Source organism: Heloderma suspectum, chromosome 1, assembly GCF_057233095.1.
Source record: "Heloderma suspectum isolate Gila_16-S chromosome 1, 16-S_ref, whole genome shotgun sequence".
Lineage (NCBI taxonomy): Eukaryota > Metazoa > Chordata > Lepidosauria > Squamata > Helodermatidae > Heloderma > Heloderma suspectum.
Window position 1 is genome coordinate 143,628,237 of NC_139458.1, and position 17,303 is coordinate 143,645,539.

The 17,303-nt window shown below is 46.6% G+C and overlaps 1 protein-coding gene across 1 annotated transcript; it reads left to right on the forward strand.

The window, feature by feature from the left end:
* Positions 1–582: 582 nt before the first annotated feature.
* On the forward strand, positions 583–14,216 carry LOC146358227 (olfactomedin-like). Its single transcript, XM_084829386.1, has 5 exons — positions 583–675; positions 4,203–4,373; positions 8,648–8,863; positions 10,318–10,483; positions 12,700–14,216. The coding sequence occupies exons 1-5, from the start codon at positions 595–597 to the stop codon at positions 13,773–13,775; spliced, it is 1,710 nt and encodes a 569-aa protein (XP_084685512.1). The 5' UTR covers positions 583–594; the 3' UTR covers positions 13,776–14,216.
* Positions 14,217–17,303: the final 3,087 nt, after the last annotated feature.

Below are 17,303 nucleotides of genomic sequence, written 5' to 3' on the forward strand. Positions count from 1 at the left end.
ACACCCCAATGCATTCTGCTTTAATCTGATAATATATCTAATATAACAGGGGTAGGCAGCCTGATTCCCTCCAGTTTTGGACTACAATTCCCAGAATCCACGATTGGCCATCCTGGCTGGGGCATCTTGGAGTTGTAGTCCCAAACATCTTGAGGCTACCAAGTTGCCTATCTCTGGTATAAGTTATTTACCATCAACACAAAGTTCACCAAAATAAACCTGCTTCTTTGTTGAACCCTGTTTCTTATCCTAAGGCAAGGATGCCTGTTTAAAAATATGGTCACAGTTGGCCTTTGAATTTCCTCCCCCACATCATCTTAAGAGGTCAGGAGTTAGCCTATGAAGTGGCCAACTATAGCCCACACAGAGCCATAAGCTTTCATTCTTTATCTGATCAATCCTCATGAAGGAGGGCATATTCCTGTGCAAAGAAGATGAAAGGTACATATGCAAGCAAGATGAAAGATAATCACAGTTTGTCCAATTCAACCCTGATGAAATTCCAAGCTGGACCACACTGTTCCTCCTCCCATCAACTTCCCCTGTATAAAACGTGCACAGACCATAGTGCAACTTCCACATACTCTGGTGAGGATGAAGGCCACAGTGCAAATTCTGCACACTCCAGTGAGGAAGAAGTCTATTCTGCTACAATTGCTCTTTGTGGCTTCCTTTGTGAGTATCCAGTTCAAAGGAAGGATTCAGCTTCTGGCTGAGGAGGAGGGGGGCTCCAACTAGGCTGCAAAGGGTGAGGTGGTGAATCATCTTTTTACTTTTTTCAAACTATGGGGACCCAAATGAATATACCCTGTTCAGGAAATAACTGTCTAGGCATAGCACAAGAGGCAATGGTGACCTGAATATAAATTAATAAGGAAATATAGGGACTGTATACTTGTATACCACAAGGGTAAGATACTGATTGAATACTGTATCTAGTTTGTATAAGTAGATATTAAACCAGAAGCTGAGGATATCTATCAATGGGACTTATCTAAGGACTGAAAAAGTAGTTTTACAAAGGTCTATCACAGTCTTCCCCAACCTAGTGCCCTCCAGATGTTCTGGATTGCAACTCCCAACATTTCTGACATTAGCCATGCTGGCTGGAGGATGATGGGAGTTACAGTCCAGAACATCTGGGGGGACCAGGTTGGGGAAGGGTGACTTAGTAAATGAAAGGATCTAGAAAAGATTAACTGATGCACTTCCAAAGCTAAGAAACATTCCTTGTGTATTTATTTAGAGGATGTGTATATTACCCTTGTCTCTGGAGATCTCAAGTTAGTTTACAATTAAAACAGTAAAAGAGAACAAACAACAGTAATGACATTTAAATAACCAAAAGAAAACCTCCACTAAAAATAGCAGGCTACAGGGTAACTAAAGAACGAGTATTTAAAATGCTTAAAATATAGACCCCTGTAAAAGCCCGGAAGAATAAACATGTTTTACCTGGCAGTGGCACCTAAATGGTAGCGGAGCTGATGCAGGTGTACTTCCTTGAGGAGTGAGTTCCACAGATGGGGAGCCACAGCTGATAACGCCTTCTCTTGGGTTGCTTGCCACCCATCTCAGTTCAAATGGTAGAAGCTTCAGGAGGAGGGCCCCAGCAGAAGCCCTTGGCTGGCTTGGTATAAGAGCAGGCGTTTCTATAGATGCTTGCTACATTACACACTTCTTGGATGCTAATAATCTGAAAGGTAAAAGCACAACATGAGTTGCAGCTAGTTAGGGATGTCTGAAATAAGTTGGTACTTTACAAATATGATAGAACTGTTACCAGATCTGGACAGGTTCCAAATACAGGAGTGATAAAAGTGACTGGAGCATAGAACCAACCAGCTGCCTGTGGTGTTTGTGGGATCTGCTTCCTCAGATATTAAACAAGAAAGGCAGGATAATGGGCAGGGTTCCACCATGGAAACCCTAAGTATAACGTAGCTGCCTAATGCAGAAAAGTGGATTAGATTCACATTTAACTCTTGCCTGATTCTACGCAAGTTTACTCCAATGGGGCTTATTTTGTGGAAAGGGCGGTAAGGATTGCAGTCTTAAGATTCCCTCATGCCTCCCAGAATCCATCCATGAGATCATCTGTCTTATTTCTTATTTATTCTGATTCTGATTTTATTTTATTATTTTGGGTTTTGGAAGCTACACATGCACACACACATACAACAGTGATCCTGATACAGATCACTCTTTTCTCACTGCCAGCAGCAGAGGACAAAGAGGGATCTGTATGAGAATCTCTGGGGAAGGGGCAGGGGAGATACCTGGTGCTTCCAATGAGAAGGTTTGCACTTTTCCCACTCAGCAACCAGCAGAAGCAAAACACTAAAAGTTACTGAAAGTGCAGCTCAGGGCATCACACCCCTTTCAGTCTCAGCTGCATTTTGTCCATTCTATGTGCCCTTGTTTTCTATGGGCTGCTTGCAGAAGTCGCTTTCCCTCCAGATAAATTAAACAATGGTGTCCAAAGCCAGCTCCAAATGGTAGCCACTGTGCCTAACTCTTATAATTACTAGTCTATACTTTTAATTAGAATGGTGGGGGAGCAGGATTCAGTGGCAGGGGCCTCAGGGCACCTGTGAGGGGCCACATTCAAGGTCTTGGAGGTGACATGCAGCCCATAGGTTGTGTACCCCCCTGCCTTACGGCAACTATGCCTAGGTATGTGTAATCTAAATAATAGAATATTCTCCCCATGTTTAACCTCTGTTTCATTCCCTTCTTCTGTTGTCTCCCTCGTGTCTATTTCTAGATGGTAAGCCTTGTGGGGTAGGGACCTATCCTGTCACGCTTTGTAAAGCATCATGTACATAGATGGTGTAATGATAATAATTAATTCAAACATCTACTTTCTAGCACAATGAGGCATGGCATATTCTTGCCTCAACCAATTTCTTCATGCTTTCATCATTTGTTGTACTGATTACCCCAGCAGCGGAATTCAAGGGAGCAGGATGGGCCTACCTAGTTATTTTAAAGGATGGGCCCAGCCTACCTTGTTATGATCATCCTGGGCCTCAGTATTTATCTTTTGACTTGTGTTAGGCATACTCCAATACCCATTTTATAGGTGGTTTACCTAAGCTTACTAAAACAGATTAGGAAGATTTACCCACTTTACAGACATGCAATTCCTTAATATCATGCCACATATATGCATGCTGTATGTTTTGTGACTTGATGTGCAGTCTGTGGATGAGATCATGTGCTTGGGTTACTGGCACATCGTACTAGCCTAGATGACCGTAGTAGGTTGATAGAAGTGGTCTCATATCATGAGTGGGATCCTACCTTCTTCCTGAGTTAGAATCCCACCCCTGGATTACTCCCACTACTGCTGCTTGTCCAGCTGTTAGTGTAAGTATGAGTGAAGTCAATGCACATGTTAGCCTGGCTCCTTTCCCCTAGGCTGAGAACTCCCATGGGTTTGGGAAAAGAACGACTGGGGAGAGAGGTTCACAGAATGTGAAACGCTGCAGGAATTACAGAAGGCGGACTCCAGCCTCTGTTACTGAAATGGTGTAAATTGCTATTGGAAAGAAGGTGCTTGTGTTCATTTAGTAGTGAGGGTCAACCACCACCATTGCAAGAAGATGCTTAGAAAAGGCAAATACCCTGTGTTTTACAACCTCTAAATCAGGGATGCGGAACCTCTTTCAGCCCGAGGGCCGAATTCAATTTCGGAGAAGCTCTCGGGGGGCCACATTCCAGTGATGGGTTGGGCCAGATGCAAAGGGGGCAGTGGCAAATACACAAATCATGTTTTTGCTTAAGCTCCTATTGCCAGTAACTAAGCTCTAGGAGAGGCATTTCAACATTTTAGAATGGGGGGGGGAAATTGCACAAAAGCCAGGAAACCACCAAACGATAAGTGGTTGGGAAAAGGAAAGGGCCATCTGGGAAACTCTGGGGTGGGGTGGGGGACAGATGTGGCCCCCAAGCCTGAGGTTCTCACCCCTGCTCTAAAAGGGTGCGACTCACAAATTCAGTCAAGCAGACTCAAGACATACCAAATGATCAGACTTGTTCCAGCACTATGGATAAATGTCTTGATCCTGGCCAGTAAAGGGTATCCAGATAATGACACTGGTATCTGGTTACCAAATATGGAGCTGCAAGGAAGGCAAGGGTGGCCAACAATACTTCTACAGTCATCTTTCCTCCCTATTTTCTGTCTCCCTTACCAGGTCATAGTTGATGGTGGCCACGTCCAGAAAGTGGTAGGAGTGGAGGATGCGAGCGGCCAGTGTATTTGCAGCATGGAGCTGGCCCATGTCGTCTTCCCTGCACGTAAGGTGGAGCAACTGGAGAGCGACTTCTATAACTTGACTGAATACCTGCAGAACCAATTGAACCAGGTACGGGGCTGCTTCAGCCTTGGCCCAGATACAAGTAGTTCAGAACATCCAGTCCCTGAAAGCTGCAGATCCCCTGCCGGTATGTGCCCTGCTCCAGCTAACTCACAGAGTCAGCAAGCATCCATACGTGGGAAGGACACATGCAGTCCACTGAGGGGTGGTCAATTCCCCCTCCCTGCACTATGTCTTTACTGCCAGGCCTCAGGAAGTGGCAGTGAAGGCATGATATGACGACCCAGTCAGGAGCTGACCACTCGCATGGTGCTGACTGTGTGGCTCTCTGCCTCTGCCACCACCTCCTGATGCCTTCAGGTATGGATGTGGGTTTCACCCCACCCACGCCACAAACACACTTGATTGCCCCTCCATGATGGCAGGCATTTCCTGCCCAGCATGCTACCGCACCGGACAACACTGTCTTTGATACTTTCAAAGGGGAAAGGCCATTTGTCTCTTTCTGTATTTTATAAATACAAAATATATTTGTTCAATAAATACACTATAAATTTTAACAAAAGGAAGGAGATCATGAACTCACATCTTACTACAGCCAAGAATCCAAATAATCTTTCCAGATCTCATTCTGTATTTGTAAAATCATACTCATGCATGGTAAAAGCCACCAACTTACCTTAAAAGTGTCGGATCATATTCTGGCTTTCCATCCATCTAGTAACGCTATTAATTTTACATAACTGAAAGTCCCCACCCCTTTTCCCCACCAATCAGGGTATCACATCTAATGCATTCAGAGCTTCACTTGGTCTTGAAATGCACTTTTTGCTGCTCTAAGTAAAAATTGGACAAGCCGGTTTTTATTTACAGATTTGCTGATAATCAATAATCTGCCTAATGCCCTAATTGTACTTAATGCCTTTGTCCAAAAGGACGTAAACGTTGGATAGCCCTGCTATGGGTTCCTTTCACCCCAGAACTAAATAGCATTCTCTCTTTCCTGATCCAGTTATTTTGTTTGGTTTCCAGGGAGTATAATACTACCTTTGATATTAGGTTATTTATTTATTTCACGTATTTCTACCCTGACTTTCCATTAAAGAAGCCCTATAATAAGACTCTCATTGTTACAGTGGAACCAGGGAAATTTATCCCCTGGTTGAAATAAAGTTGCCATGGTCCTCACTATTGGACAAACCAGTTCTTTCCCCTGCTGTTTAATAAATTAGTAATATTAATGCTGATGCTTAGGAACAAAGGTCCATTGGTCCGTCTGGGTCAGTACTGTCTATGTTGACTGGCAGCAGCTCTCCAGGGTTTGGGGCACACTTCTTTCCTAGCCCTACCTGGAGATGGTGAGAACTGAACCTGACAGTAGAGGCTGGTAGCTCCAATATCAGTGGGGCAGTGAATCTGCTCTGGGTTTCAGTCAGAACTCTAATGGAGCTATCCAAGGTGTGAAGCACCTTGGATAGCTCCTTTAGAGTTCTGACTGAAACCCAGAGTGGATTCACCAGCCCACTGACATCAGGGCCACCAGCCTCCACTGGAACCTGGGACCTTCTGCCTACAAAGCATGCGTTCACCGCTGATCTTGTTAATCTCCTCTTACAGATTTCTGATCTGTGTCCCCTTTCTCTGATTTTTCCCGCCACTTATTTATCAAATATTGTTGTATATCTCAATGAGATACTTTGTAGTATCAAGCCAAATTTAGTGACTAAGCTAAAACAAAACACAACACCCTGATAATCTATTGCCATATAATCCACTGGCATTTCCTAATAAAACAAGAATTTAAAAGAAGAAAACCTGTAAAGTTCATTGTCGGTCATTTCCCTGACTCCTACACTGAGTTTCCACACATAATGTGGAAACTACTCTGGTATATGGTGATATAGATTGGTTCGAAATAGCCTTAAGGTTGATCCAAACTTTCAGCATGGCAGTTATTGTACATTTATGGCATACTGTCTTATTGTATTCACCTCCAATCAATCCCCTCCAACATCTGCAGGGTTGTGTCTAAACTGACAGGATTTCCATAGGGCTGTAATGAACCACTCCTTTACCCATATAAAGTAAACAAACCACCCCTTTAACCATATCCATTCCCCTGAAAGGGGGCTGCCCAACAGCAGGGTGGAGCAGCAAGCATATAACTCTGTTGCTCAGCCTGCTAATCTCCTCTGGCTTCAAACAGTATGTACTGCAAAGCTATGTGCTGGTTAGGGAAATCTGCCCCTAGTGGCTGGTGATATTACTTCAGGCTTCAACCATATGGACACATTTTAATTAATTAAAATTAGTTCATGCATTTAAAAAATAAAATGACCCGGAGATGCACACCCATAGGATCCCCTTAGTAGGCATACTACTTTTCAGGTGTCTAGGTTTCACAGTCTTGCTACTATGACATTGACAGACGGATTAAAACACAGACACACAAACACACATCCTCTTTTATCTTATAGATCTGGGGTGAGAAACTTGTGGCCCTCCACATGTTTTGGACTACTACTCGCATCATGACGCACCATTGGCTATGTTGGCTAAGGCTGATGACAGACGGAGGCTAAAACATCTGGAAGACCACAAGTTGCCCACCCCTGTTATAGATGGACTACATTGCAGGCCTCCTATAAGCTTCTCATTCCCTCTCTCAGCAGTCCTTGAACCTGCAACAGGGGTAAAGCTGTGAATGACACTGCACTCCACCATCACCACCATCTTAACTTCCAACTAACTCAATGTTCTGTGGCCACTGAGTGTGCTCATTCCTCACTGGGCTGTATTTGGGCAGAACGACCCCTTTTGGTTTTTCCCCCGAACATGTTTTGTACTTCTGCAGACCTTGAATTTCCCCCCAAACCTGATCATACCTCTCTTTTGTGTATGGATGGTGTCATTTTAGCTATGTAAGGATCAGCACTTAGAGAATGCTGCTGTTGCATTGCACCCAACTTAGGCAGGGTTCATTATAACCCTAATCAGGTTCCCCTCCTACACACATAGCTGTGTGAGCAGCATGTGCAGGAGGGAAAAGTCCCTTCACTGGACTCCTCTTCTTCAAGCCCCCAACCCCCTTGTACAACATGCTGCCGTTGGCAGCCATAAAAATAATACACAGGATGCATGGAAAGTCTAACACAGGGGTGAGGAACCTCTGGCTCTCCAGATGATGTTGTCCAACTCCCACCAGCCCCAGCCTGCATGGCCAATGGTCAGGGCTGACAGGAGTTGTGGTCCAGCAACATCTGGGGGCCCCACAAATTCCCTCCTGACCTGTGCTCTAAAGCTGCCTTCTCCAGTACAAGTTCAGCAAAATAGCAATACAAAGTACTGGATCAGTGCAGCTGTTCTAGCTTAATTTGCAGCCCCCAGCAGCTATTTTAAGCATAACATTTTAACAAATTGTTCCCCACCACCACCACATCATCATCCCTGTTTTGGCCCACAAAGGTAGGGGAGGGAGCACACAGGACAATTGTCCTCCTCAGGATAAACCTGTTTGCTCCTGCAGCTTGGTAGAAATATTCACTTGACTAGATACATTCCTTCCTAATGTTAAATTTATTTATTTAAATGTTTAGATTTGTTTGTTTTAAGATCAGGGTGTTGAATCTCTTTCAACCCAGGGGCTGAATTCAATTTTTGAGATGGGGGGGCTGTATTGCAGCCATGGTTGGGCCTGAAGGCAAAATGAGGTGGGGCTAAAGGCAATGGGGTCGGGGCCAAAATGCCAGCATATTTTAGCTTAAAGGCCCAATCCTGTGCATGTTTAGGCAGAAAAAAAATCGTACAAATCCCAGCACTCCCCAGCCAATCATGGGAGTTGTGGGCGTTTCTTTCTGTCTAAACATGCACAGGATTGCACCCTAGAGCTCTACCTGCCAGTAATTAAGCCTTAGGTGAGGCATTTCAACATTTTAGAATGGAATGAAAAACCATGCAAAGGCCAGCAAACCACCACAGTCAAGAGAAAGCGGGTATGGCCGAGGGAAGGGGGCTTGGCTATCTGGGAAGCCAGGAGGGCCAGATTTGGCCCATGGGTCTAAGGTTCGCCACCTCTGGCTAAGATACTTATATCCTGACTTTCCACTAACAAACATAGTGCCGTGATATTCCACCTCTCCATATGGTCGAGGTGGCTCACGCATATTCTCTGAACTGATTTAATACAAAACTTAAATGGCTGCAATACACAAAGTCGTAACTATCCTCACACCCTCACCATTATGCGGCAATGTGACAAAAACAGTAATACGAAGGAACCCTTAAGCTAAAGTAATCTCATCTCTTGTCTCCTTGGTTTCTAGATTTATACCGACCAGGCATTGGTGACTGCTAGTATATCTAACTTGACTGACCTGGACAAACGTTTGAGATACGCACAGGCCTTTGGCACCCATGTCGATTTGGACTTCCAGAAACTTATCAATGACATTCACACGGTGGTATCTATGGCCAAAAATATAAGCAAGAATGCAACGACTGATACCAGTAAAGTTATGATCAACAAGTTGATTGCAGAGGTAACTACAAATTATTCTTGGCAATGATGCTTGAGAGAGGGCTTTATTTATTTATTTTAGAATATTTATATTCTGCTTCTCATTTTAAAAATACTGAAGCAGTTCACAACATATTACAAAACAATACATCACTAAAAGCAGAAGAGAATTAAGGGAGCAATCCTATGGCTGCTAGTCAGCAGCTAGACAGCCATAGAATATGTGGTTTTCTGGGAACCGACCTCCCCCGCTCTTCCGCACTGCCTCGCAGGCAGCACAGAACAGCCCTGCACTCTGTGCTCAGAGGAGGAGTGTAGAGCGGCCAGAACAGGGCATTCCTGGGGTGCATTCCGGGGCGGGGAAGGCCGAAATGCCGGTACGACACATCCTATGTGTCATACTGGCAGCCTCCTCCCCCGCTACGCCTTCCCACAGCTAGACAGCCAAAACTGGCTCAGTGGTAGAACACACGCTCTGCATGCAGAAGGTCCCAGGGTCAAACCCTGGCATCTCCACTGAAAAGGAACAGGTAGCAGCCCTTTAGGGCAGGGGTGGGCAACTTGTGGCCATCCAGATGTTTTGGCCTACAGCTTCCATCACCCTTCACCCTTGGCTATGCTGGCTAGGGCTGATGGGAGATGTAAGCCAAAATGTTGGGAGGGCCACAAGTTGTTAAGCCCTGCTTTAAAACAATGGAGTAGGCAGCATCTCAGTCTGGCTGCCAGTGAATCTGTTCTTCTTTGGGATCAGACTATAATTCATATTACAGTTTTTAATCCTCATTTTGTGGGCATCTCTACACCAGCATAAAATCCTGCATTTAACATGGGGCTTTCTGCTTTCGTTTTAAATGCAGGGTCACAACGACTCCCTTTTTCACCCAGTTCCTTTCCTCGCTCCCCTTTCCCCCTCCTCCTCCCCGTATCTGAGTCTTCCATTATCTTTCATTGATCTCGCTCCTCTCCTTGCTGCTTTTCCTCTTTTCACGGAGGAAACTGAAGTGGAACACGGGGGGGGGGGGCATAATTTGATAGCTCATTATCTGAGATCTATTTAAAAACAGAACAAAGGGCATTTAGTGCAGGAGATGCCCTGGAGGGACACAACGTCATGTATGAGCCTGCAAACCTCTGTGAGGGAGCAATCTCAATAGCAGGATAAAAGCGCTGTGTGAAGAAAGCCTGTACCTGGTTTTCTTCACTCTATTTGAGGATGCTCCATCCACATCACATGAGCAGACTTCCACTCACGCAATGGGACTTCCCCTTGCTCTCCTCCCACCTGAACCCTCCTGCGAATCCCCCCAAACATGCTCCAAGGGGTCCCTGGATTTGGATAATGCACAGGAAGGTTGTAGAGGGGAGGGGGAATTGGGTCCGCCAGTGGTCTCTGTTCGGCTGGTGGATGGACATGATTGGATATAATTCATTGTGTCAGGGGACTAACATCTGCCCTCATACTGGCTAATGTTACAGATCGATGCTATCAACACTGTAGTAACAACAATGGAAAAATATGACAAGAACAACATAATAACAGCACAACGTGAGATCAGTGCTCTTCGGAAAAAGTTGGAGGAATGTGAGCAAGCAATTAACGGCAACAATTACCCTGGCCCTGTGGCGGTGTCATCACCAATTGGTGAGTATCGTCAGCGGTACTGTTGTTGTTTGCTAGACATGATAACCTATAGATATCTGCATAGTTTAGTAGTAGACAGGCAGATAAGGGGAATGAAACAAGTTTCATCTCAACAGCAACAGGCTTATTTAGAGAGATGGGATCTGGAAACCACCATCTATATTCATCTGTACTTTTGGAACATCCCTAGCTAGACAAACTGCTGTGTTCTGCCTTGGGCTGACCTTGACGAGTGTCGAGAAGCCAGCACAGAATGCATCAGGGTGCATCTTGATCAGGTTGAATCAGTGGTATCAGACCACCGTTCCTGTGAGAATTGCACTAGTTGCTGATTACCTTCTAGGCCCAACTTAAAAAGTTCTGGTTTTCAGCTTTCAATATGGCTTGTGTCTCGCCCTCGTGTCCACCCCTTCCAAATGTGAGCCCTCCTACCTTTTGAGGTCCGCTGGGGAGGCCTTGCTTAGATTTCTACCCCCAACAGTTCGGCAGTTATGGAGAAAGCTCCACAGAAAATACTGCATTTGCATTGCATTATAGAGCTTTCTCTATCATTGTCCTTCTCTAAATAGAGGCCCTTCCTCAGACGGCCCAGCTATATCTAATATTAGCTCTGTTTAGGGAGTATGTGAAGGCTTTTTTGTGTGTGATAATAGTCGCAAAGCACAGGAGAGATCTTGGAGGATGACGACATCATGTAAAGGACCCTCAAACTACTGTGAGTGAGCAATCACGATGCAAATAATAAGGCTCTAAATCATGGTAAATGTTGCATTTACAAAGGGCAGTATCCCTATGGAAGCAGAGCTTTCTCCATAATTGTCCTTCTCTAAAAAGAGGCCCCTCCCAGGTCCAGTATTAGCTCTATTTAGGAAATCTGTGAAGGCTTTTCTTTTAAGAGAGGTACTTGGCTTCTGCCTTCTCCGTAGCTTACGAGAGAGAGAGAGAGAGAGAGAGAGAGAGGGAGAGAGAGAGAGAATGCTGTTGAGGTTTTAAATACTTGGACTATAAATAGGGTGGGAAGAAATGGTATGATATGTTCTGAACTAGAGGTATACAATTGCCACAATAAAATAATGAAACATGGTTGATGTCTTCCTAACTATTGCCCTCAGGATACAAAAATAACAGACGCACACAGAGATGGACAAACAGTTCCTGGGGTCATGCAAGTTACAGGCTGGAACTTTCAAAATTTTCCTATGCTTCTTTCTGTCTGGATCAGCACCCCCAAAGCTTTTGGGATGGCAGTGGAGGCAGGGAAGATTCTCAAAGCCAATCTCTCCCAAGGGCCCCAGGCCTCACCCCACACCTTCTACACACCTCTATTAAAGCAGAGGAGGGAAGAAGCAAAGCAAATGGGAGGGGGCGCAGGCTTTGGCCCGGAGGGGTTATTTATTGGGGTGGGGCCGGGGGCTGGATGGTGCCTGGTCAGCCACACAGGAAGGCATGTGGGCTTTGCCTTCCCTTCCCTGGCTATGGAAAGGTTGCCGTGCCTCAGCAGAGAAGTGAGGCGCCATTTCTGTCTGCCTCGCCTGGTCTCACAGCTGTTCTGGCATGCAGGAACCACCCGGGGCCTCCCCTTTCCTCCCTACCCAGTGGTTTGGCACACGAAGAGAGCGACTTGGAGCTAGGGGTCCATGGGTTGTTTCTCCCCCAAGGCCCAGCGTTTCCCCCAAGGGGCCCAAATTCCTTGTCCACCCTGTCAGGGGCCAGTGCAAAAGGCGTTTGTCCGCAAAGCATCTCTTTTGTGGATTGCCACGGAATGTGCAGCAACAATACTCGTGTGCAACAAATGCACCACAAAACACAGAGCAAAGCTCAACGCAACTCTGTGCAGTCTTCGCTGCCGTGGCTATAGGAGGGGAGCTTGCACTGGAGCTTGCACTGGAGCTTGCACTTTGGGAAGCCGTGCGCGGACCAAGAAGAAGTGTATGGGCTGGAAAGGGGGGCTTCGGGGTGCAGGGCAACTTGCCCAATCATATCCTGGTGGGAATGAATCCCCATCTGAAAGAAATGGGATAACTCTGCAACTCTCTAAAGGGGCTTTCAGGATTAGTGTGATGGGCCCGGGACAGACTGACGTTACCATAGAAAGCCCAGGAACTTTTCAAACAGCTGTAATTCTTCCTCTTCAGCCCCCTTGAGTTTGTGGGGAAGCAGAAGACAGTTGTTTAGATATAATAAAATGGATACATTTCCTCCTTATTCTCCTACAGGTAAATGTGACCATGCTGGGCTGCTCAAGGTCAGTGATCCAGTGCTGGTCAAGCTCAACTGGAGAGGTTCTGATTTCAAAGTTGGGTCCTGGGGGAAAGATTTTGCCTTGGGCACCAAATTACTAGACCATTATTGGGTTTTTCCAGCCAACAAAGATGAGCGCACAATGGAGACCTTCCGTCTGTACTCATCATTCAAGAAATTGTTGCTTTATTCTCCCATCCAGGAGTACACCCTTAACATTAATTTGAACAGTAAAAATTGTGGACAAGGGGCTGGAGTGATCTTCTTCAACGGTTCCTTTTTTTACAACTGCTATGATAGCAGGGATCTGTGCAAGGCAGATCCATTTAGCATGCGCATTTCACGGATGAACTTAGGAGATCAGGATCCTGCTTCTTTCAATAACTGGTTCTCCTATAAGGGTGTCAAATATCAGGACATGGACATGGCAGGGGATGAAAAGGGCCTGTGGATGGTTCATGGTTCTACCGCAGCCAACGGGAATATGGTAATTAAGCGAGTAAACCCTGCGACCATGAGGACAGGAACACCATGGGTAACCTCTCAGCCAAAGGACAAAATCACTAATAGCTTCATGATCTGTGGTGTGTTATATGCCACCAAGCGGAAGAATTCAACTCATGAGGAGATATATTATGAATATGACACCAACACATCTCGGGAACGCAACATCCAAATCTTTATGGAGAAACCTCTTCCTACTGTGCAGAGTCTGAATTACAATCCCAATGACCAGAAGCTCTACATGTATAATGATGGCTATCTGGTTTATTACAATGTCACATTCAAAAATCACCCAGCAGGCAGGGCAGGGCAGGTTGTTAATATCGGGCAGCAGGAGGATCCTGACACTGAAGGACACCAAAGTGTGGTAAACAAGGGAGGACAGGCTGCTGCTAGCAAGGAACAGCCAAGTCCAGCTAGTAACCAGCAGCACGACTTGGCAAGCAAAGGAGAAAGCAGTGCTAATCAGGAGGAAAGACCGCTTGCTCTTACCAAAGTAAGACGAGAAGCCACGAAGGAAGGTGGCCATCTTGTTGCTAGTGAGTGATACTGAAGTGTTTGGTAAGGGGAGGCAAGTCTAGTGAGCAAAGCACAAAACCGATGTTGAGGTTAGTAAAATTGAGAAATCTTTCATAAATAAAGGGCTTGTAAGTTGATACAAAAAGAAGCGTGGCTGTTGTTCCCGCCCCACAGCCTATAAAAATACATGCAGTACATTGCACATGCATATTTATCAAGTATATGTCCATAGCACTCATATCAGTTCTGTTTCCTATTAGTACGGTGCAAAACCTCAGCCAATCCAAGAGCAAAGTGTGGGATCTCTGAAATGAAATTATCCCCACCTTCCCTCCTACCCTCCTGCAGAAGTCAGCCAATGTACTATCAAAAATAAAATATTTTAGCAGTGGGAACAACTCACTCTCATTTGGAAATTGGGCACAATGTCTAATTTATTTCACAAGTAAAATGATTTTACCTGCTATTTAGCCCAATGTCTTCCTTTTGCAACTCAAACCTATTTCTGTTCTTTATCACTGTATTCACACTATGATTAAACCCATCTGTGTTAAACCCGGGTTTAATCCACGTTAAACCCAACTGAACACTTCCAGAAAAACTAAGTGCTGCCATTATGGCTGAAGCCTTAAAAAAAATCCTATTGGATTCATGGAATCCCCTTAATGTATCCTAATGTTCTACACTACACTTCTTCAGAGGAGTGTTTTCCTGCCCACTATAAAAAGAGGGCATAAGCTCACGCTCACGCCCCTTGAAAGGGGACGAGCTGGGACATAAGCCATGGTTGCTGGTGAAGGTCCCAACCTTCTTTGTGCATGTCCACACAGACATGTGCTCTGCCTGACAATGTGCCCGCACCAGAGCTTGGTCCATTCTGCCATGGCCTCTTCGGCTTTAACAGCAAGAAGTGGGAGTGTGAGAATGACACCTGTCACCGCTGGTTCAAGGTCGCACAGCAGAGCCCCACCTCTGGGCACTGCTCTTGCCTGCACACGCACCTCCCATGCTGGCACTGCAATCTTCTGGACCAAAGCAGGATAATATTGGGCACACTGTGGAGCTGGTTGCATTTGGGGGTGTAATCAAGGCAGAACAGGCCCTGGAATACGGACCAGTGACACCGCTTAATGTACAAAGAGGAGGAAAGGCACCGCACTTACGTATTTCGCCTGTGCCTTGAATACCTATACATTTAAAATCAGGGGAAGCACCCCAACTATTTAAAGTACCAACATGGCCTTCAAAGCACATCTGTACAGAGCCTTTGGACTCTTTCTTTTTATCACTCTGCTCTACCTGAGTTCCTAGGGTTCTGCTGCAAGCACGTTCTTAGGCGTTTCATCCCGGCTCCTAAACTCAGCAGATGGGCTAATCCTGGGTGGGGCCGAATTAAAGGAAACTACGTGAGTCCCAGACGGGAGCAGCACGTGAGGCACAACATTTCGGGACCACCGAGCATGCCAAAGCCTTGCTCCGTGGCACTTCTAGGCTTGCGGTTCTTAGATTTTACACTCGGAAGCAGGAGCTGCCTTCGCTTGGGCATTCCCAGCACGATGAGGATGCCGGTGTGCAGATGCTGCTGCTGTCCCAGGATCCAGGAAGGACGTTACGTGGACGGGGATGTTGCGGCTGTGTCATGGGTCCCGTTCCATATCTGGAGGCAAGTCACACTCACCACCCAGAGAATGTCACATGGCCCTTCTGCCCCTGCCTCTGTCCCAACAGCTTCAAGCACAGGGTTCAACAGGCAGGGCACAGCAGATTATTGCACACGCAGATAGCATTCTGGGCACTGAAAGAGAAGTGGTCACACTTCTGTGTTTTGCGAATCTTAAGACTGAAGAACACTTCCTGAAAGTACCCATTTCGGCTGAAGGTAGAGAGCCTGTGAGTGTGTGTGAGAGAGAGAGACAGAGAGATTGTGTACTGCAACACAGGTGGCTTTATGGCAAAGGGCAGAGACTGGGACCGCTACGGTTCCCATGAGGGCTGCATGCGTCTCTTAGCCACAAACACACACTCACTTTCTCTTGCTTCCTAGATAGATCAGGGGGCTGGGGAGCAGCACCATCAGTTGAACCTATAGGAAGCACAGGCGGAAGATCCCTACTCAGAGCACACAATCGTGCTGGAAGACGAGGGATGGAGAAACAGGCAGCCAAACAGGGGAAGTCAAATATGTTTCTCTCTCTCTCTCTCTCTCTCTCTCTCTCTCTCTCTCACACACACACACACACACACACACACACACGTGCCCCATCTGCACCCCACTGGCTGAACTGGAAAGAGGCTGAAAGGCGGTGCACTGGGACACAGCTGAGAGACACTCTCTTCCTTGGAGAAATGGGAGCAACTTCCCACTTAGCCCTACCGCAGATGTTGGAACTGCCCTTGATCCGGCACGCTTAGCTGAATGCGGACAACCTTAGCAGGGGCTTGCTGCAGAGAAACAGCAGGTCCGCTCCCTACTCCTCATTCCCGATTGTGCCTGCTTCCCTAGTCCCATGGAAGTCAGCAGGATGGGGAATCCAAGCAGGCTGTGTCCCAAGCATCTCCTGCTCTAGTCAAAGTCCCTCTGCGGGAAACTGGAAAAGGGAAGCAGGGACACGGGGACAAAGTGGGTTGCATCAGCAGTCATGGATATGTGGGATAGCGCCTGTCCTTTCCTATGCTTAACGCACCCACCCCGCACAAAATGCTTCAAACGCGTTGCTGGGGTGGTAGAGGGAGAGCAAAAGGCATCACGAGGCCTTCCTAGGAGGAGCCTGTGACGCTATTGTCTCACTGAGTGGTACGCACAGTCAAGTGCAGTAGCAGAGGTCACACTTCACAGGGCTGCTTTCAAGCAGTGCGCAGCTCATTACTGAAAAAACCCTGCAAACTGCCATGCCAGGGACCATGGTCGCGCATACAAAATGTGTGTCATGAAGGCTCTGCCATACATAGGGGAGATATTGAAATGGGGCAGAGAGGAGGAGCAATTATTCCCATGACTATGTGGGTCATGTTTCAGGACTGCCTATATCCCCAGCCCACACGGTGCTCCACTATGCACCGTGCATGAATGTTAGCCCCCCCCCAGCTGAAATGGCACCAGCTCCAAACCCCTGAAAGGCCCTCGCTTGCTCACAGCCTCAGAGCGCTCTCATGCTGCAGGAGAGTGACTTGGGTCCAGGGCTTTAGACTCCATCCTGGAAGCCTCTTCCAGAGACAAGCTGCCCTTTTCCTATCTTTCCCATTCCCTTTAGTGAACGAGTCAGGCCAGGGATGGAAGGGGAAGAGCACAGAGCTCTGGCGACCACTGCATTCCCCATCTGGCATGGCACCCTCCTCCCTGCAGGGATAGTTTGAAAATCCACAAGGGGGACGGATGGGCTGGTGTAGGGGAAGAAGCCTGGCACAGTATGGGTTGGATAAAGAAGCACAAAGGAGTCGGGGGAATTTTGAGTTACTGGTAGAGAAAAGGGAGAGGACAATACACAAAATCCCTTGGCCCCTGGCATGTCCTTGCAGGGACCATAGGCTGGACCCTAAAGCCCTATACATCTCAGGA